The sequence below is a fragment of the Rhinolophus ferrumequinum genome, chromosome 3 (assembly GCF_004115265.2).
Source record: "Rhinolophus ferrumequinum isolate MPI-CBG mRhiFer1 chromosome 3, mRhiFer1_v1.p, whole genome shotgun sequence".
NCBI classification, from domain to species: domain Eukaryota; kingdom Metazoa; phylum Chordata; class Mammalia; order Chiroptera; family Rhinolophidae; genus Rhinolophus; species Rhinolophus ferrumequinum.
This window is the reverse complement of record NC_046286.1, coordinates 14,570,007-14,590,881: the sequence shown is the minus strand read 5'-3', so window position 1 is coordinate 14,590,881 and position 20,875 is coordinate 14,570,007. Positions and strand designations below refer to the sequence as shown.

The 20,875-nt window shown below is 42.4% G+C and overlaps 1 protein-coding gene across 8 annotated transcripts in view; it reads right to left on the bottom strand.

Moving 5' to 3' along the window:
* The window catches only part of RUNX2 (RUNX family transcription factor 2), a 325,498-nt gene that overhangs the window by 103,130 nt on the left and 201,493 nt on the right, over nt 1-20,875 (bottom strand). For 2 of the 8 annotated variants that reach the window (XM_033100703.1, XM_033100725.1), the window contains 2 exons: nt 15,512-15,577; nt 9,610-13,924 (listed from right to left, as the gene is read on the bottom strand). The exons of 5 other annotated variants lie outside the window; for them this stretch is intronic. In XM_033100703.1, the coding sequence (XP_032956594.1) occupies nt 13,446-13,924; nt 15,512-15,577 (545 nt within the window). In that variant the 3' untranslated portion in view covers nt 9,610-13,445. Of the gene's footprint in view, nt 1-9,609; nt 13,925-15,511; nt 15,578-20,875 lie in introns of those variants that run through there. One more of the 8 variants, XM_033100708.1, reaches the window with a different exon arrangement.

Here is a 20,875-nt window from a genome sequence, read left to right as displayed (position 1 = left end):
TTAGGATCAAATGAGAGTGGGGGATTGTGAAACAAAGCAACAACCACTACTCTCTGAAGCACAGCAGAGGGTGAAGCTACAAATCCTTCCTCCTCTCAGCCCTCTACCTCTTCTGCCCTATAAATGGCTCAGCACTTGTGTCTTATAATCACCGGGTCCAATAAGGTTGTGCCTTTCATTGAACAGGGGTCACGTCATTAACCACATTGCACGTTTTGTCCTCTAACACGACCCCCCCGCCAATACTTGGGTGTTCCATCATTGGTACATTTGCATCATTTTTCTCTTGCATCTTTTAAATTAAAGAGATAGTAAACAGATAAAGGTAAAGCTGAGATAAAAAGTCTATCATTTTTCAAGATTAGCTGTCATGTTGTCACTTGTTTAGGTAGCTAGGGTATCATGTTAATGAAGTCACGAGTGTGGCCTCATTTCTATAACCAAAGCATGAAATGGCAAATAGAATGGCCTTTGGGCATGACAAAGCCATGTTCTCTATCCTTAGCATTGAGGACAAGGGAGTCTCTTGTCCACTAAAGGACAATCACCTTGAAGTGTGTTGCCAACAGATAGGTCATCTTTGTCCAGCAAGGAATGGCCTTGATGCTCTTAGACTGAACTGTTCACTCACTAAGTCAGGCCAGGTATATAACTTGATGTTTTTTTCTGAAGGACTAGAACAAGCCTTTTTCAATAAAGTTGGCTGGAGCATGATATGGAATCAATATATTAGAAATTAGTTTTCATGAATATAAGCAATTTTTAACAGGATCAGTTTGCTTAGGTTTTTAACAAATGGTAATAGGTTCATAAAAACGAAAAAAGTAAATAAGTGTAAGTGCTTAATGAAAAAATGAGGCAGAAGACGCTTCTCTTATAAAGGAAGGAAACATGTCTTCCAAATGAATGAGTACGGGGACTGCCTGGAAATAGATGTCCAACCCTTGGCTTCCCCTCTTCTGTCTACAGGGCAGTCCTGCATAAGTGATCTGACCTTTCTGGGATTGCATTTCCTCCTCCTCTACAAAATGGTCATTTTTGCCAATTCTGTGAGAAATAATGGGCCTCATTCTCTCCCCTAATGCTAGGCAGACTCCAGCTGCACATCTTAAAACTCCCTATAATTTCTCCATTCTAAAAGCTACTCCAAATCTATCCTTAAGAGTCACTGCATGGACTCTTAACATACCACCTGGAAGGTAATATATTCTTGTCCACACTTAAGGAGAAGGTCAAGAGAGGGTAAGTGGCTTGTTCAAGGTCACGTATTTAGTTAGCAGGGGTTAAGGATCTAGAACCCAGATCTTTTGGCTACTTTCTGCTTCCCCCTTTCAATACACCATTCAACCCCTTAAGGCAGAGTTGGCTGCACAGCTGTTACAACAGGGAAGAGAAAATGGAAGAGCCGCTTTCCCCACTATGACTATATGAAAACTGCCTACTTCTTAAACACCAACTGTCCCAAATATTGTGGTGAAATGAAAGCCTTGTATGACTAAATATAGACAACTACCTTACAAATACTTGAGTATTTTAGAAAACGAGAAATGGGAAATGAAATTGGCTACAAGTTGAAATCAAAAGTATCAAAATTCTCTCTAGAAACTGATTGCTAACTTATCCATCTGGTTTTGGTAGTCTGAAGCATTCATGAATTTGCTTAAAGAATGGCATGACAAACATCTCTTATTGGGATGGATTAAGTTGAACAGAGACGCTTTCCAATATGCTTTTTAATGGTGGCAAGGCTTCCAGCATATTGTCCTGCCTATAGCAGGTGTTCAGTAAATATTTGCAGAAAGAAGAAAGAAAAGAAGGCAGAGAGGGTGAAAGAGAGACACAGAGACCATTTCTGTTCTCTGGGGTTTCAGTAAAATGGGATATTGATTCTATATATAATAGTAGGTTTAAGGAAACGTCTCTAAAGTGCTTTACAATACTCGGCGAGAACCCTGCCTGTTTGGTTACAGAGATTTAAGTGATTCAGGATAGGGATTGCTGATGTCCCATTCCCGGGTTCCGCCAGACCCATGCACAAGTGCAAAAAGCCTTGCACACACCAGGTTTGCTCAGGCCTCAGGGTCCCCAGACCAGCTCCCTCCACTGTGTAGCCCTGCCTCTTAGTGATGTCAGCTCAGAAATGGGGGATCTGGGTGCTGCCTCTCTGTCCGATGGCAAGAAGGACCCCAGAGCCACTCCTGGAAAGGTAAGAGTTGAAGTTAACAGAAAAGTCTCGGCGTGGGTCTTTCTCTTGTTAGATGAGGCCAGGTAAGTTCAATACCACTTTTTCCAGTAGCAACATCGACCCAAAACTCAACACACCTAAGTGGAAAACCTTGAAAGAGAACACAGATTGGGGATTGAAGTCAGGGTTGGGTCACATTTCTGTTCCGAATGTGTGAATGTGTTTTATGTTTATGGTTTATGTGATGTGATGTCTCTGAGTTCCTTTAGGGAAGGAGCCCATGGTAAGCTGATTGCCAAACTTAGTCTTCATGTTCAGTAGAAAAATGTTGATAAAATATAGAGGAAAACATGACTTTCAAAGAGCAGTACTTTTTAAAATGTTAAAATAGCAGTTTGTTTGTTTTTTTTTTTTAAAAAAAAACCCTTCTATTTGGGGCTCCAGCTCCATTGTGACTCAAATTGAAAATTGTATTTATGCTCTTTTACAATAATCATCTTAATTATTATGAGTAATAAGTATCATCCATTTTATATTTGTTATGTGCTGGACACTTGCCAGTCATGTTCATATCTCAGTAACTCATTTACTTCTCATAACTTCCATTATATAGATGATAAAGGAGACTGTGTCTAATGTTTTAGCTTAGGAACATAGCCTTTGGAATCACACGACTTTAATAGCTGTGTAATCTTGGGCAAGTCTGAACTGCAGTTTCCTCATCAGTAAAATGGGGATAAAAACAGTACTAACTTTTTCATAGGTTGTTGGAAAGATGGAGATAAGGCATGTGAGATATAAAGCCAAGTGCCAGGCACATAGCCGAGTGTGCAAGAAAAGTTAAATATTATTAAGTGTTGTTATTATTATTGGATCATGCGACCAGTACCAAATATGACTTTTCCCCAAAAGGAAATTACAACAATGGACGTCAGGGCCATCTTAAGGGAAGGAAGGAAGAAAATCATCTTTGGTGCCCATTCCTTTCTCCGCAGGATGTTCACACTGGTGAGATCAGGGTCAAGCGAACTTCAAGGATGGCGATGAAGGAAGAAAATCATGAGAAACGGGTAGCTAGGATGCCCTTTGAGCATTGCAGGGGAGGGGGAGGAAGTCTGAGGGCTCAGGAGGGTGATGTGAAGAGGAAAGGTGTGGGGACAGAGACAGCAGTGCAGTTTCCAGGCTCTCGCCCTCATGTGGAAAGGTGCTGGCTCGGGTAGTAGATGGCCATCAACTGTGATCAAATGGCCATCAGCTGTGGCTAGTTGGCCGTCAGCTGTAACCAGTGAGCCATCGGCCGTTAATATAACTGCCACTCTCTCTGGGCCTCTCAGGGTACCGTGCTGGAACAACAGTGGCTCACAGTCAAGGTGCTTCTAGCAGCAATCCGCCCTGCTAACTGCAATCTGCTCTTGCTAGTTCAGCCACCATCTGCTTGCTAGCCCCCATTTGCTGCTAGCGTAGCCATGACAGTTTTATTAGTGGCCAGTGGCTCACTGGTTACAGCTGACAGCCAACTAGCCACAGCTGATGGCCATCCAATCACAGGTGATGGCCATTTACTACCTGAGCCAGCACCTTTCCACGTGAGGCCGAGAGCCTGGAAACTGCTTTCTGAGGCTCTGTCCCCACAAAAGGTAACTGAGGACTTTTGGAACCGGATTACTGGTATGAGCCTCTCTATGAGCCTCCTGATATTCTTTCCTTCTCTCTCACTCATTCTCCTGCAGCCCTTAGGAGCAAAGCCCCAGAGAGAGACTGTCAGAGAGCTGTGTGGACCCCTCCCACAGGGCACCCCTGCTCTCTGGGAAGCGACTTCTGGGCGGCATTCTGAGGTTGTCGGGTGGCATGAACCTGCAACACTGGTCACGGTTTGCTTTGGTCAGCCTGGCCCCACAGGGCCCCACAGCAGCCCTGGCAGCTCCCTAGAAAAGAAGAAAGTAGGACCTTGCATGTGTGGTATATTCTAAAACAAAATAATAACTGAGAGATTTGATGGACTCTGACAGGGGGAAGAAGGGAGTGAAAAAGATGGAACAAAGATGCCATTTTAAAATTATTGGCTCATGTTCAAGATTTCACTATTTTCTATGGCAAGGAGCAAGTAAAAAAATTCCTCCTATTGATGAGTATTTTTCTACAGTCATTGAAAGCCAAAGGGCTCGGGGCTTCCGACTTTCCCTCTTGGGGAACCTGTGAGCCAGCCCTCTGGATAACTTAGAAGAGGGCTGGATGGGGAAGGCAGGAGGCTCAGAGGCCCCCAGCAAGCCGCTCGGATGAGGAACGGGTGCAGGAGAACACACTGTGTTTTCAGTTCAGATTCTGTGATCTTTCTGCCAAACGGGGGTTTACAAAGCAAAACCCTCCAGAGAATTCTCATACTTTCTGGGTTATTCTCCTGGTGTTCATCTTAACAGGAATCAGCTGTTTGCCTTCTCACTTCTACAGCATGTTGCCGAGGAGAATTTAGCATCTGGTCTGGCTATTATTAAAAACAAGAACATCCTGCTCTGTTGGGAGAACAGCACCACTGGCAATAAAAGGACAGAGATCATTTGCATTCAGGATTCCAGAGATGTGTTTCAGCTCAATGTCTGCTCTCCCTTCTCCCCGCACGGCTTTCATTTTAAAATTTCCTGATGCATCCATCATTTGCATTGTGGTCTCCTTTTTCTGAAAACAGAGAGACAGGGCGTACTTTTTCCTTTCACTGGGATCACGGCAGTTGTTCAAACACTGGCCCGCTCCTGCAGTGTGATAAAGTTGAACTACCAGAGGAATTTTTTTTTTTTTAATTTTACAACTGCGGAAATGAAAAAGTAAACAAGACTGGGACTGCATCGGTATTTAGGCTCCAGCTTTTGTTGTTGTTTTCGGCTTTTTCTTTTTTTAAGCATTGGGCGAGGAGCCTGAAGGAACCATATAATATGAAAAACTCCTGAGAGGTTTTATTAGCCAATAAAAAATCTTAGTTCCTATTAACCACTTAACTCCTTGCTAGACTTTCACACTTGCTTCCTTTTTGCATCCTTCCCTCCCTCTCATGCCCACAAGGAATGAAACTTGGTCCATCAGTCTTTCCCTACACAACCTGAATTCACCGTGTGTGTTCCAGAAGTTGTGGTTGAGAACTATATTCTCTGCATTTCTCATCTGTGAAACCACTCATAAGAAGATCTCGGTAAGGAGTCAGATTTTTTTTTATGTCCCCAAATCCACACCAAAAAGACTTTTTAAATACACCGCTAAAAAGGAGAAAGGTCACTGTGATTTTCAAGATGTAAATATTATTAAGTGACAGAGAAGACAGAATCAGGCTAATGCATTCCTGGAATATGTAAAGATGCCACAGAAAGCGCCTCTCATTTTGGGGTCAGAAGAATAAAGAGAAACTCACAGAGAAACAGAAAGTGAAACTGGTCAGAATTGTTGCACGGTCAGAGATGGATGGAGTTGTTAAAAAATAAATGACCTAATTTAAAAAGGAAAGGATATCAAAGGAGGTTGAGATCATCATATTAATTCCCACCCCATTATGCGTGTCACGTGGTTTTGTTGTTTGCTTTTTGCTGTATTTAAATAATAAATTTGCTCAGTTTCATCATTCCATCACCAAACTGTGTTTTGAGAGTTGCTGGTTCCTCCATCTCTCAAAAAAAGCCCAAACAAACGAAAAAACTCGAAAGCTCTGCCACTATACCCTGTATCTTTCAATTCCCTAAGCCTTCTATGTCTTACATCCATTTTCCACACCTGGGCTAATTCTAGTATTCTGGTTCTCCAGGAGAAATGTCCTAAGTTCTAAGGTGTACAGGGCTATGTGAAACCTTGCTGCAGTTTTGTGTTCTGTCTCAATATTGCAGAGACAAGACTATTTCTTGAGAGGCTTGTGGGGAAAAACTTCTGCTTTTTTTTTTTTTTTTTTTTTAGCGTTTTTCTCTATTGTCTTGATTTCTTTATAAGAATGACGGGGGGGGGGGGGGGGGGGGGAGCGGATTCTTCCCTTTCTGTTGGCTATGGAGTGGGACAGAATGGCCTGGGATGAAAAGAACGCAATCAGAAAGTGAGCTACATGTGCAAAGCTAAAACACGAAGCAGGTTTTCCAGAAAACCCCACTAAGTGGCCAGACATTATTGCAACAAGATAATAAGAGAACAAATTAAAAGAAGTTTTAGTAAAAGTTAAGTGGGTTTCCAGAAACTTGATCCTTCTGCTTTCCAACTGGTTGAACATGTCTGAACAGCAGGGCCGGTTAAGTCACAAAAAGCTTTTGAATAAAAGCTTTACAAAAATTAATAATAACCCCTTCTTAACTATCAGCTTCACTGTGTTCCTGACATCTCAGGGAGCGGCAAGTATTCCTTGTCCTCTCTAAATAACCTATTTGAAGAAGAATAATTGCTTCTTCACTTGTGGGATGGAGATGGTGCTTTTTTTTTCTTTTTGCAGAATTTGTAGGAATGACAACAAACACCTGAGGCAAATAAGTGCTGTGTCCAGAAGCACGTGTGTGTGCCCAGTGAGTTTCACCCACCGCTGAATGGCTACTCAGGAACCTCTTTCCATCCTTCCACTCTCCTCCCTGCCTTCAGCTGCACGTGCGCACACACATACACACACACACACACACACACACACACACACACACAACCTCTTAGGATATATTACCCTTTGCATCTGCAGTGGATCCTTTTCTTTGCTAAATACTGATTCATAACCTCTTTTAATACTTCACTGCCAGGGCCTGGTTGATAGCTACTGCTGGGAAACCCCTGGGAAGTCACCGAGTGCTCAGGAGTGGTGGCAAGGAGGAGAGAATCCCTCCTCGCCTTTGCTCAGAGCTCATAATTTAAATACAAAGCATCAGAGATCCGGTATGGGTTCCTACCTGGCCTTCCTTAAGCACCTTCTCCGGCCGGAGGACAGAGCCGATGAAGGAAGAGCAGAGGCGAGGAGAAAACAAAGTGAAGTAACCAGGTGTACCTAGCCCTCGTGTGAAGGCCAGCTCTCTCACCACCTGCACACTCTCTGCATCAATACCTGGGCAGCTCTCACGGAAGGCATCCTTCCCGGCCCCTTAGGGGCTGAGCAAATGCACGAGTTTGCCTGGGATCTCACAGGTGAGCGGGCCGGTGCTCACTAAAACTGTGGCAGTCAGTGGTCTCCAGAAACACTTAGGGACTGTGACAGTCGTATCATAAATAAGCCTCTTACCTTTTTACATGCCCCCAAACCATGATTTCCTAGGACTGAGCTCTAAAATGATTTTCAAATAACTGGGCCAGAGAGGCCAGTGGACTGGATTGCCTACGGTTTAGCTGATAATCTAGGTGGGGCCATTTGCTTAACTCAGTCACCAGTCCCTCTGTTTCTGCCATGGCTCTTGGCTGTGTCATTACTGTGAATCACCCACTGCCAGAGGGAATGAAACATAAACGCGTGACACTCTGTAGGCCCTGCTCTCACTGACTGTGAAAGAGGGCTTCCCCTACCTCCTCCTTTGCCTTTTCACTGTTTTCAAATCCCATAAATATAAACATGTGGCTCTTCAACCGCATCTGTAGATAATAACTTCAGGGGGCTTCCTGTTTACATGGCAATACCCATTTCCCAGCCAAATAAACTCTGCGACAGAAAGCTGAGGTGTTTATTGGGCCAGTCTCGGCTGGGATTGAGTTAACAGGAAACACCCACTCTCAAAGAAATGTCTGATGATTAAATATTTGGGGGGCAGGGGGCACAAGGGGTCAAAAACACTGAAGAAATGGCTTTCTTCTTCCGTCTGTTGTTTCTAGGACGTAACAGAAGCAGCCGTGATGAATATGGCCAAGCAGTCCAGGCCGAAAAAGCCCACAGCTGTGCTGCTCACTGGCTGCACAGCCGTGACGTGGGGAAGAGGAGAGAAACACAGACGGGAAAGCCAGGAGCCTGGCTCGCTCACGACACAGCCAAACCTCAGGGTGCCAGCAGGTGAAAGGATGGGAAGGACTGATGTGCATCCATCACTGGCAAGCCCCTCAGTCTTCCGCCTGGCTATAAGGTTTTAATGAGTAATGTTTCTGCACACCAGGTCTGTCAATAAAGTCTGGCCTCAACGTTTAGAGACACCCTCTAGTCCAGTGGTTTTCAATGCGGGGGAGGTGGGGGGTGGGGGAGTTAGTGAGTTTTCTTCCCAAGGGACATTTGGCAAAGTCTGGAAACCTTTTTCATTATCAGGATTGGGGCGGTGCTACTGGCATCTAGAAGCCAGGAATGCTGCTAAACATCCTACCACGCACAGCACAGCACTCCCGACATACACACCAAAGAATTATCTAGCCTGAAATGTCAATAGTGCCAAGATCTAGCCCAGTGCCTTTCCATAAACCAAGAAACTAAGACCCGGAGGAGCCGAGTGATTTGCCCTAAACCATGCTGCTGGAGAGGGAAACAATGCCACTGTGCCCACCTCCACCTCCCAGGCAATGCCTTTTAAAGTCACACAGATGTTTAATTGAAAAGGATAAATGAATATACATCCTCAAAGAGTTGCAAACACGTTCCCTGTCCTAAATTCACCCAAGTGTTTTTAGGATGTCTCTTGAGTCTTAGAAATTAGCTGTTTCCATGATTTCTCAGAAAACATGCCAAAGGGGTAAGAAGAAAGGCGGCGTTTGACCCTCGTGCCACGTGGGCCACTGGCCAGTTACTGAGCTGCTCTCTGCACCACCGTTTCCTGGTCCCTCTTTTAGAACTGTGGTAAGCTAAGGACTACAGGACATTAAGAAAGCCACCACTCTACCCAGGCCCTCAACCTCGTCACAGGGGAGGGACTTACCAAAAACAAACAATGGCCCAGAAAAAAAAAAAAATCTGCAAACTACAGTTATGCTCACTAGTAGAATTTTTCTGAGGCTAGAGCTCTCCAGGCCAAAATCTGTTTTTACTCATCCTTGGGCTTTGGCTGACTTTCTTTTTAAGAACCCAAAAGAGGTGTGGGACGGAAAAGAGACGACCCACTGTGGCTGGGCTGCCTGAGGTCTCTAACAGCCAGGGGTTCACTTGCCGGCCCTTGTCCATATGCCCAGACATCAGAATAACGGAACCATCATGGCTGCTGTCTTTATGCCCTGACTGGTCCCATGGTTGGAATACCGGGCTTTACCCACGGATGGGGTGAGCACTCCTTCCTTCAGACACAGGCTGATAAGGAAGTGAGTTCACTGCTCGATTCTTCACCCACCCCTCTCTGGGAGTAGGAAAAAACAAGAACCCAACGCTTACCAAGATTTTTTTCCTCTCATCAGGAATATAGGATCTCTGCTCTCACTCAGCCCTGGTAAGTAACTCCTATGACTATTAAGTGCCCAAGTGTAGGCAGAAGTAGGTGTCAGACTGGAGAAGAAACCGCGGATGAGAAAAGACCCAATGTACACACATAACAAAACCAAAAAAGCCATTTTATTGAAAATTAAATTCAAACTTCAAATTAATATTACAATCATGAGAAAAATGCCAAATATTTCAATTTACAGTTGCAACATACAATACAAATAGTCCCTTTGAAGTTCAGAGTAAACTCATCCACAATCATGATCTGTGGCACAAAGCAGAATTTGTACAATATGTGCATGGAAAGCAAATCTTGGGCGATAGCGATTGGAAAAAAATAAAAATGAAAAGCTTGTATTTACACAAAATGCTACAAATATTTTTTGTTCCACAGAAACCTAAGAATGGTAAAGCATATCCAAAAAAAAAAATGGAATTTTATTCAGAATACCTAAGAAATTACTGTAAGTTATGGTTTTTGGCTGATATATTTCAAAGTACTGCAGTAAAAAGCAAACAGTTATTTGTAAACATGAAGTAAACAAACATCTAAAAAATTCTCACATAGAAAATATTTTTTAAATGCATTATCCTTTTAAGAACACAAATTCAAGGTTTGGAAGACTCATCTTTTATTTTATTTATTATTGTTCTTTTGGATATCATAGATATAATTATTGTTTTTGCTAATAATGCTTTGTGTTTCCATGTATTAACCTAGAGTCTGAGTCAGTCCCATTCCTGGGAATGGAGGGAGCTCTTAGCTAGCACACACATCTCCTCCCCTCTGAATTTGCAACGGTTGTCCCTAAGGGTGTGGATTTCTCTGCTCATTTTTAAAATGTCTTGGTGGGGTAAGACAGTCTAAAGAACAAACAACAGCTAATCTGTTGAGTCTCTCGGTTTCAGGCTGGATGTCATGCCACTAATTTAAAAACCAAAGCTGTGGTACCTGTTCTGGAACTCTGACATAGGTTAAAATTTGTGAGACAACTGAAACAGATAAAAAAAAAAAAGTGGCCAAGTTGGTCACGCTGTAAACTCCAGCAAGGTTTATGCTACATAAGAGCCATGCTCTTTTAACCTGAAGGAAATAGAGTGTTGGCTAATCCGTGGTTCCATAGTAGTAGTAGTAAGGCTTTGCTTTGGTCTTGAAATCACAAATCATACACATGACCCAGTGCAAAGTAAGGGTGCAGTAAAGAAAAAAAAAAAAAAAAAAATAAAAGAAAATTTTAACCCTTAGGCCAAAAAAGGGCAGAATTTGATCCCAAAATGTGAATTACCCCATTGGAGTGGTTAGAGTGAGGGTGGAAGAAACACGTGCTTGAATTTTTCCCAAGAAAAAAATTTTTTAAGTGTTTCTGGGTTGCTGCCTGCAGCCACTATAATAACATTTCAACACAAAAGCATCCCTAAAGTCACTTAGTATGTGTACTGTAAACTTAAAAAAGCCCTTTTAACATTAGAAAATAACGTACAAATATAGTACCTTTTTTAATTAAATAGGGTACAGCTGGCACTGGCGGTAACATTTTTATGTCAATTAATTAAAATTGAAATGTGTAACCAGACACTGGCTTTTTTAAGTGCTGCTGAAACAAACACACACATTTTACACTTACAAATAAATGGACAGTGGCATGCTTCAAGCTACCACACACAAACAATAAATAGTAGCAATTACTACTTCCATCTTACTTAAGTCATAGAAAAGTGGCTTATTTATCTAAGCATACTTGGTATACAACCTTTAGAAGGCAAAGTGTTTTGTTTTGGTTTGGTTTCCCCTCAATTTTGATTAGAAGTCAGGATGAATTAATTCCAAGGGGGACTCCCAGGCAAAAGAAGCACAGGTCCAACTGCCCTGCAAGCTGTCCTGCGTTGTTTGGTGGCCTAGAAAGGTGGGCTTGAGAATGGCTGGAGAGAGCAAGAAGCCTCTGGGGGCTGGGAGGCAAATTTCTACATAAAGTTCTGCTAAGAAGTAGGGTGGGGGGCCCTGACCTGTGGGGGAGGAGGGCAGGGATCTGCCTGGTGGTGTCATTAAAGGGTCCTGGCTTGGATTAGGGATTCACACTTGAGAATCTGCCATGTGGGCTGCCAGGAGTATTCAAAGTGCATCCTACAGAAGGCGTCAGCTCAAGTTCATACACAGTAGTAGACACCAAACTCCACATGGCCTTACCTTCCCCCTTGCCCTCCACAGTGGGAGATGTGAATGTCTAAGGTTGTATGTGGGACCCCACGGGCTGTGCTCTCTCACTTCAGCTATCTGCTGGAACTCGCCTGCTACTTCAGGTGACCCTGCTCCCAGAAGATAGTGACTCAATTCTGCTCCTTTAAATGCAAATTCTGTGGAGAGCTGCTGGCAGGGGGCCTTGAGGAAGGCAGATTTGGGTTCCCCGACCTACTGTAAGGTCAGGCAGGTTGGTTAAGGATCTCTGGTGCAATTTTGCTTCTCTGTACTATGTGTAGCACGATGGCTCCTTCAGCCACGTGTGGCTTCAAGTTGACTTGGAAGCCTGGCGATTTAGAGTTCTGCTTTAGCGATGAAAACCACAGAACATTTTCCTGCAGTTCAATGAGTCCCTTGTGCTTGTCTTTTTAATATGACAACAGTCATTGTTATTTGAAAGAAATGAGGAAACCACATCACTCCAGCATTACATGCTGACAGAGGGCAGCATAAGTGATAAAGAGTTGTTGTGTTTTTTTTGTTTGTTTCGTTTCGTTTGTTTTTTTTAATCCCTAATTATTGCTTTAAAAGGCAAAGCTGTGTTAGAGGCAATCAAAGATCTGGAAGAACTCAACATAACATTTCCTTCATACATCACAAAAACGAGCTACATCTAAAATATTTGGAGATGGAAGTATTCTTAAAAATCACATTGTGCCTGGATGAACTGAAATTGCTTAGCAATATTTCAGGTATGGCTCTAGCCCACGGAAGAATTTGTTATTTAATAAAGAGCACTTTTAGAGACCGAAGTCAACACATCAATACACTAAGAAATGTTTCAAGGGTCCAAATGTCATTAAATAATTATAAATATATCTTTAAAGTTATATGACCATTCACTTAGCAAGTTACCTCAGATTTTACACATATTCATAATTTAAAAAAAAAGAAAACAAATAACACACAGCCAAACACAAACACTATCTATATCATTATGGCTATAATAAGATATTGCCATTTTCAGTTTTGCATAAAAGGAGAAGGGGGGAGGTTTCGGGATGGTATTTCTTTTTTGGTTAAATGGGGAAGAGGGTGGGGAGTATAAAAAAGTAAAATAAAATAACCTATCCTGATCAGTATTTTTGAAGTCACTTTATCAAAGTAGGAAAAAAACAAAAAAAAAAAAACTGAACCAAACAGTTCAAATGAGTACTTGCAGCAAGTCTGAAAGCAAAGTTTGGAACAGTTCTACTGTAATGGAAGCATCCATTCTACCTCTTTTCCCTTTACGTGCACCTCGACTGGCTTTGTAAGCTGGTCTGCAGAGTGCACGGGTCCATACACAGCTGCAACCGTGAGGATGTGTGGTTTCAAAGCACAGAGGAAGCGGCTTTGCTCTTCCTCCTGAACCTGGAGTCCACCTCTCTGAGTTGGCATATGAACAAGTTATTTATAACAAACCAAACAACAACAGCAACAAAAATACCTTTTTCCTGTTTGTAAAAGTATTTTTTTTTTCTATTTAAAGAAAAATAGAAAAACAATCTGAAACCTGATTTTGATCGTCTCTCTTGGGCCTTTTGCTTCTCGGTATCTACCCCCGTTACGGTTGCAAGATCGTAACTGAGTGAATGAAAAATCTTCTAAAAAAGGAGGCACTTTGTAGATAGCTAATCGATATACATATATATGCACTCTCTCTATATATGTATATATTGATACACTGGGGACGTGGCTCCCACATACCGCTGGGCCACTGCTGAGGAATTTCAATATGGTCGCCAAACAGATTCATCCATTCTGCCACTAGAATTCAAAACAGTTGGGGAACTGCTGTGGCTTCCATCAGCGTCCACACCATCATTCTGGTTAGGCAAATTTGGATTTAATAGCGTGCTGCCATTCGAGGTGGTGGTGCATGGCGGAAGCATTCTGGAAGGAGACCGGTCTCCCCCCGGCACCATGGGGAACTGATAGGATCCTGACGAAGTGCCATAGTAGAGATATGGAGTGCTGCTGGTCTGGAAGGGTCCGCTCTGGCTTTGGGAAGAGCCGGGGTAGGGTGGTGGCAGGTAGGTGTGGTAGTGAGTGGTGGCGGACATACCGAGGGACATGCCTGAGGTGACTGGCGGGGTGTAAGTAAAGGTGGCTGGATAGTGCATTCGTGGGTTGGAGAAGCGGCTCTCAGTGAGGGATGAAATGCTTGGGAACTGCCTGGGGTCTGAAAAAGGGCCCAGTTCTGAAGCACCTAAAAATTACAACAGAAGATGGGGGGAAAAAATCTGTAAATATCAATTAAAATAATGATAGAATTTTTTACAAGAAAAAAAGAAAACTTTAGCTTCCCAAAAAGGAACAGCAAGCTACAAACAGATCTTCAAAGGCACCGGTCACTACACAGTCTTTTTATTTTTAGTTTTAATTTTATTTTTTTCACTTTACAGTCTAATGCGGCATTTATCCTTAAGTCCTTCACCCCCCAGAGAATCCCAAAGGGCTTTAAAAACCCAAATGTGTGCTAGGTCATATGTGTAAACCAACCCAACACTCTGATCATAGATAGATTCACTCACCAGACTTTGACTGAATCCTCATTGATTTTTTTTTTCTCTCTTTCTGTTTCTTGTTGCACCTCAGATATTTGACATTTTTACTAAGTCGGACAAGCTTCCTTTTCTCAACCCAAATAAAGAAAATTCCAGGATGGTCAGTTTTGTTGTTGGTACTCTTGACAGAGCCCTCCTTCATCAATGAAGGAACGTCAAAAAGCTACACTAATACGTTCCTATCACTTCTTTGCAACTCTTAATTTAAAATCTTGTTTCATTCTTCATCTTAGAAACAGATTTCAAAAAAAAAAAAAATCAAACCAGATTAAAAGCAAACCAGATTTCCATGTATTCTGGAACTATATTACTTTTCTGGGGGCACATAGGGAGAGTGTAGCCCTTAGAAATTCTCCCGAGGGTCATAAACTAAATAAGTAGGCTTTAAAAGTGGGGGTGGGGGGAGGCTTAGTACCCGGAAATGACTGCATTTCAAGCCTCTATGGGAGACACAGGACCTGATTTGGGGCAGGTACTGACAACAGCTTTTGTGAAAGGCCGGCTGCATAGGGTAGATACAAGGAGGGTACCTCACCATCCATTTACTGGGCCCCTGTACCACATCCTACAGAATTAGCTTCAGGCCCATTTGAATCCGTTAACCTGGAGGCAAAGATGGTTTTACCCTACAATGTAAAGTCCTTTAGCTTCTAAAGCTAAGAGTATGCTTCCTTACTAGATTATTTCTGGTGTTTAGTTTACAAAACCACAGTTACAAACCACTTCATGTGGAAATTTGTGTTCAAAGATTGGGTTATGACTTTCTAAAATTGACAGAATGGCAACAAGTCCTTCTAAAATACCAGTGTTCTTAATATTTTGATCGTATGTAAAAATCTGCCAATTCTTTGGATCTCATATATTTGCTTTTCCTATAGCTTTTGTCTACACGGGAAAGCACTTAGTAATTCTTGAAGGCCTTGGTGAGTAGGTGCTTCCTCAGCCCCATTTTTAGTTAGCACTCCTTCTTGGGGAACGACAAAATTTATTAAAGGAATAATCCTAATACTTTTCTTTAAAGGTGCTGATTGAGAGTGGTTAACTTTCGTGAAAATGCACACTGCTTGTGATCTTCATAAAATGCTCGGGGTAAGTGCCAGGCGTGCATTTGTAATAAAACGTGACTATTTAAAAGCAACATAGAGTTAACAAAAGTTTTTCTCACAAATCGGACAGCAGCAATCAGACAGTCCCACCCAGCCGAGCCCAGCAATTGTTAAAAGTCTCACCTGCCTGGCTCTTCTTACTGAGAGTGGAAGGCCAGAGGCAGAAGTCAGAGGTGGCAGTGTCATCATCTGTAAAATGAGGGGGATGAGCTCTAAGTTCCCTTCCAGCTCTAATGTTCTATCACCATGAATTCCAAGACAGAAGGAGAAGCAACAGCCTTAGGGGAGAGGGAGGCAGAGAAGTTCCCACCCCTCATTAGTACTTTCCCGGAATCCACAGGCCCATAAGCAGAGGGTAAAAAGCTAGTGAGCAGCTTTCGTAATAATACCAGAAGCAAACACTTTCAAGATGACAAACCAAAACTAACAGTCTGGGCAGTTGCTTTCTGCTTTTTGTAAATTCTTCCATCCTCAACTGGCCTCTACCTAACCCCTCCCAAAGACGAAATTCTGACAAGCTCCAGTTTAAAACTGTAGCAGTAGCGATTATGACAGAATCGCAGATGGGAGCGGACGAGGTTTAACTTCTCTCCCGCCCCATGGTCGTGCACTGCCTCACACGCTACAGGCGTGCTACGAAGGCCACAGCTGTTCCTCGGCCAGCCATTTCATTGCAGAGGTGAACTTGAATTGGCAGAGCTAAGAGTTATAGGCAGACCACTTCTGTACACATTAGGTTCAGTGCTCAGATGGTGTGAAAGAAACCAGAATAATGTGAGCAATTTCAAAAGAAGTCACACTTAAAACATCAATGTTTCCCGCCCCCACCCCACCCCACAGAAGCATAGACATCACACAGGCTCGTCAGTGTAAAGAATGCTTCTTGTGGGTATTTGTACTTCAAGTATACTGTAGTCATAATTAAAATTCCATGTGGGTTCCCTTATTTTGATACAGAAGCCTCATTAAATCCCTTTCCGTGGGGCTCTGCCAGTAAACTCCAATATGGTTTTGGATTTATCCCTCCACTCCCCGTCACCTTCTCTATTTTACCTGATACATTTTGCTGATTTTTTTTTTTTTTAATTCATCACATGCCAGGATCACTGTGTCTTTTTGGCTTATCGATACCAGCTAATGCAAATTGACATTCATTTTTCAATTAATGAGTGCTGCTTGTGGCTTACAGAAAACAATGCAACAAACTTCTGCTAGGTGTACAGAATTTTGACCAATCGTTTCTAGTCATTTGAGACTGTAATGTCTTGAGGGGTAACTCCTTCTGGGCAAAGAGAGCTAACGCAGACTTTAAAGGGATTATACAGCAATTTTGATAACTTACAGAAAATAGAATTGTATGGAATTTGCGTAGTCATTTTGTGTTACCAAGAAATGTTTCTGAAACATACTGTAATGTGTTCTGTAGGAAGAATATTAACAACTTGCTATAGCATCTCATGAGATCCCCTACATAATAATCTAGGATGGGGAGAAGGAAAGAACATAAACAAACTCCTTCCTCATCTTCAATTTGTTTATAATAATTGTTGCAGAAGCAAATGATATAATTAAATTTTCTTTCATTGAATAGGGTTGTATCTATACTTCTAATCTCTATTTTGTACATGAACTCAGGTTTTTTTTTAGATTGCCTTCTTGGGTTATGTTGACACTGTATCCTAAATTTTTCATTCCTGTGTCCCTAGACACATTACAACTACAAACAAAACAAAATAAAACAAAACAAACAAACAAAAAAACCCTAGATAGGATATCAACTAAAGTAAAGAAAATGTCATATCTACTTATTAAAATGGTCGAGATGAATGCCTGGAGAGTTCTAAAAGTCCTATTACCACATCTAACTTTGGAAATGTTAAGCCAAAGCTCAGTAACTGACCCAGAGATGTGCTTGTAGCCTCAGAGCTCCCCAGAGACAGTTTAAAACTCCTGGGTACAACCTCCTGATGAAATAAAGCCAGACTTTCCAGGAGTTACTTGAAACTCAAGATAAACATGGTGCATCTTCCCAATGGGCTGGTTTTACTCAAGTTGGAGTCAGAGGTACAGGGGTACACAGCAAACATGAATATGGTGTGGAGTAGATGCAACACTTGGGTGAATTTTTAGACAAACGAAAAATGACTTCGACAAGATTTTGCATTGTGAGGCTTTAGACTATGCCTCCAGATCCCCTAAGGCACTCATTTACCTTCCTCTGCTAGTTTACTGTTCAGATAATCCTAGTCTAACCCATTGCCCAATAGAGAAGCTGAGGTCCAGAGAAGAGGAGCCATTTACTCTACAAAAGCCACAAACTAGACAGACCTCTTTGACTTCTGACCTCTTTGCAATCTTAGTGACCCTAAAGAAATTTAGTTGACACAATACAGACATGTAAATTTTCTGCCTTAAAAGTCTATTTGTCTAAATAAAGCTGCCTGAAATGATCTAAGGAGGCTCTTCTGGTGCCTGCGTGTTCTCCCCCTGTGAGTTACTGTCTTTGGGATACTGTTAACAACTCTTTGAGGACTTGTTGTTGATATAACCTACTAAATAGTGAGCAATTAGTTCATTTGCTCGTGCCATAATGTGAATGAGACCAAGGTCAAGAGTTTGACTCCCTTAGGACCTGCCGGTTTCCTACAGATGTATTTCATTCCAGAACTGCTATCTGCACCCTTCGCCACTGTTAGCTTGCAAATGATCGTCGCTGTTATAAACACAGATGCAAACACCTTGCGCATTAAAGCAGCAGCAGCAGCAGCAGCAAAAGCTTTTCACAACCTAATATACATGGGGAAGAATATATGAGCAAAATGCCCAGGGAGCACAAATAAAAATAAAAGCAATGTTAAAAGCGGAAAAAAAAAAAAAAAAAAAATCTTGCCCCTCCTCCCAAGGGCCTTGAGGGAAAAGGAAATAGCCTCTCTTTACCCAACCAGGTTTCTTGGGTCTTCAGAGCAAGAAAGTGTGGTGGAAAGAAGTGAAACCAAGATAAGGGAGAATAAAAGAGAACTTCTGATCTTCGATTCTCGTGGCCTGCGCTCCCCGACTCAGCATCTTTCACACACTGCCTTCTAATGCTGGCGAGCTAGCTGGGGTCATGCTTAACTCCTGACTCAAGACTGAGTAAACTGTTGAGGGCAGAGACCTGTCTAATCCTCGTCTATCTCCGCTTCAGGGCTCACTAACAATAATACTTAACATTTCCAGGCCTTTACCTACCTGGCATTTTAAGACACATTTTCTCCTTTACTGTACCTGTGTATCGTCCCCCTGTAAGCAGGGGAAGTTACACATCCCAGCTGAGGAGGCAGGTCGGGACAGAGAAAAGGAAAAAGGGGCCTTGGATCCAGGTAGGACAGACACTGGCATATTCACAGCCCTCTGTCCTACTTCTTTAATGCCAGGGTCTAAACATACATAATGAAAAGCCATCATACTTCTCCGCAATGAGGTGTGAACTTCAAAGCTTCGTCGGGGCCTTTTAAATGGTAGGAGTTATGGCTTCGACAAATCTCAAATAAAACCTAGGTACTTTGTTAACCCCCTCATGGCATTCTTTCTGTGGGAACATAAAATACACGACATCTCTGCAAAGCCGCTTTCACGCAAGAAACTTCTTCCCCTTCTACAACATTTTGGCTGCCCCTCCCCAACTGCTGTATTATATAATTGCGTTATTTCACGCCTGTTCCAATGGCATTTATTTTCCATATCACTCTTTTGGGCTCTTAGTCATTACTGAATTATTAGCTGTTTCTTTGCCTGTTCTCTCCAACTGTAAAGTAAGCTTTGGATGGTAGAGGTCATGATTTATTTTCCTCTCCCATCCCTCAGAACCTTCTACATTATAAGAGCTTAAATTTTGTTTTTAAATGTAGGTGTACGCATGGAGGGATAAATAAATGAATAAGTAAGTGAGTCTAGGGATCAGGAACTCAGTATACTAGCTGGTATATTTCTGACACATTGAAAAAGGTACAATAAGCATTAAGCAATGTGAGCAACAGGCACCAAACCTAAAACGTACTTCAAATACCATTCCATACCTATAGAACTTTGTAAAACTCTCTTTGAAGAGTGTTCAAAGCTCTTCCCAAGCATCACACAGCACTTGACCTCATGTTTTGGGCAGAGTCCTGCAAATGGCAGTTGCCATCGGTGAACATATGCCTCTGTTTTGCCACTGCTGTTGTGCCTAGGATCCTTAGAGCCAGTGTCTGTGGGGAGCCATGGGAAGAAGAAATGAAGGAGGAAGAGGGCCAGGCCAGAAATGCACGGCCTCCAGGAAGGTCCGTTAGCACACTTGCTTTCCTGAGGATCCCAGCGTAATGGCTGCCACTAAGGTCCTGTCATGTATTTGCAGTGGGTAGTAAAGGTAACGGAGAGTAAAGCTCCGATCCTGTCTGAATTTCTTGACTCTATAGAGAGCCAGGATATCAGAGTCATCAAGAATCACAGATGACCTCTGCCGACGAAGAAATGGAAGCCTGGAGACACGGCGGATCTGAGGGACATCGTGAGATTCAAAATGGTTCTAGCCCAGGTCTAAGAGTCCTACTCAACCTCTGCTGCTTTGACAGAGCACGATGGCGAGAAAACATGGAGGATCTGCCTTGAGTTCCCTGAGCCCTGCATTCTATGAAAACACACATGGAAGGGGGAAAACTACCACTTACATACTACCTTTTCATGCCACATGCGTGGCAGAGCCTTAAAACCAGAGGGTGTCACTCCCTGCCAGCACAGGTCAGCCGCCTTTCACAAGGCATGACTGAGTAACTCTGCAATAAAGGAGGGAAAAATGAGGAGACTATTGGCATATTCAGAGTCCTGTGTTCTACGTTACCAAGGTCACGTCCCACTACTCGGTACTAACCCTCCTCTTCGTGGCAGGACATGTACTCAGGACGCTCACTGGAGCTTTGTTCATGATCTCCCTAAACTCGTGGGCCCGTCTCAGCTCTCTGCCAGACCAAGGTAAGCAAGCACTGTCTTTAAAGCTCACCGCTACACAAGGACTTCCCAGGTATACACATCTTTATCTTTTCTTCAGCATTTATGATGTAAACTTCACCTCTTCATGCATTTTAAGGAATTAGCATTGGTTTTAGATATGTGTTTTCATTTTCCAACTAAAAGGAAAGCAAATTAAGAGTAAGAACCTTGTATCCTTCATTTTGATCCGATAGTACATAGCATGGTGCTGAGAAACGATGAGTGCTTAAAGAAAATGTGCTAAACAAAAGAAATTACTAGTATAATCTCAAAGTAGGCAACATGACAGAAGCGGAAATGCTATGTCAACACTGTCCAAAATCAATTTTAGACTATATGCAGCATACTACTTTGCATTTTCTATATTGATGTTTTAAGGTGTTTTATATCAACTTTCTTAATTTCCCTAAACTTGTCTCCTTATACTAAAATGATCGGGTATCTATCACAAAATTAGTTTTACTTTTAATTTCATTAGATAAT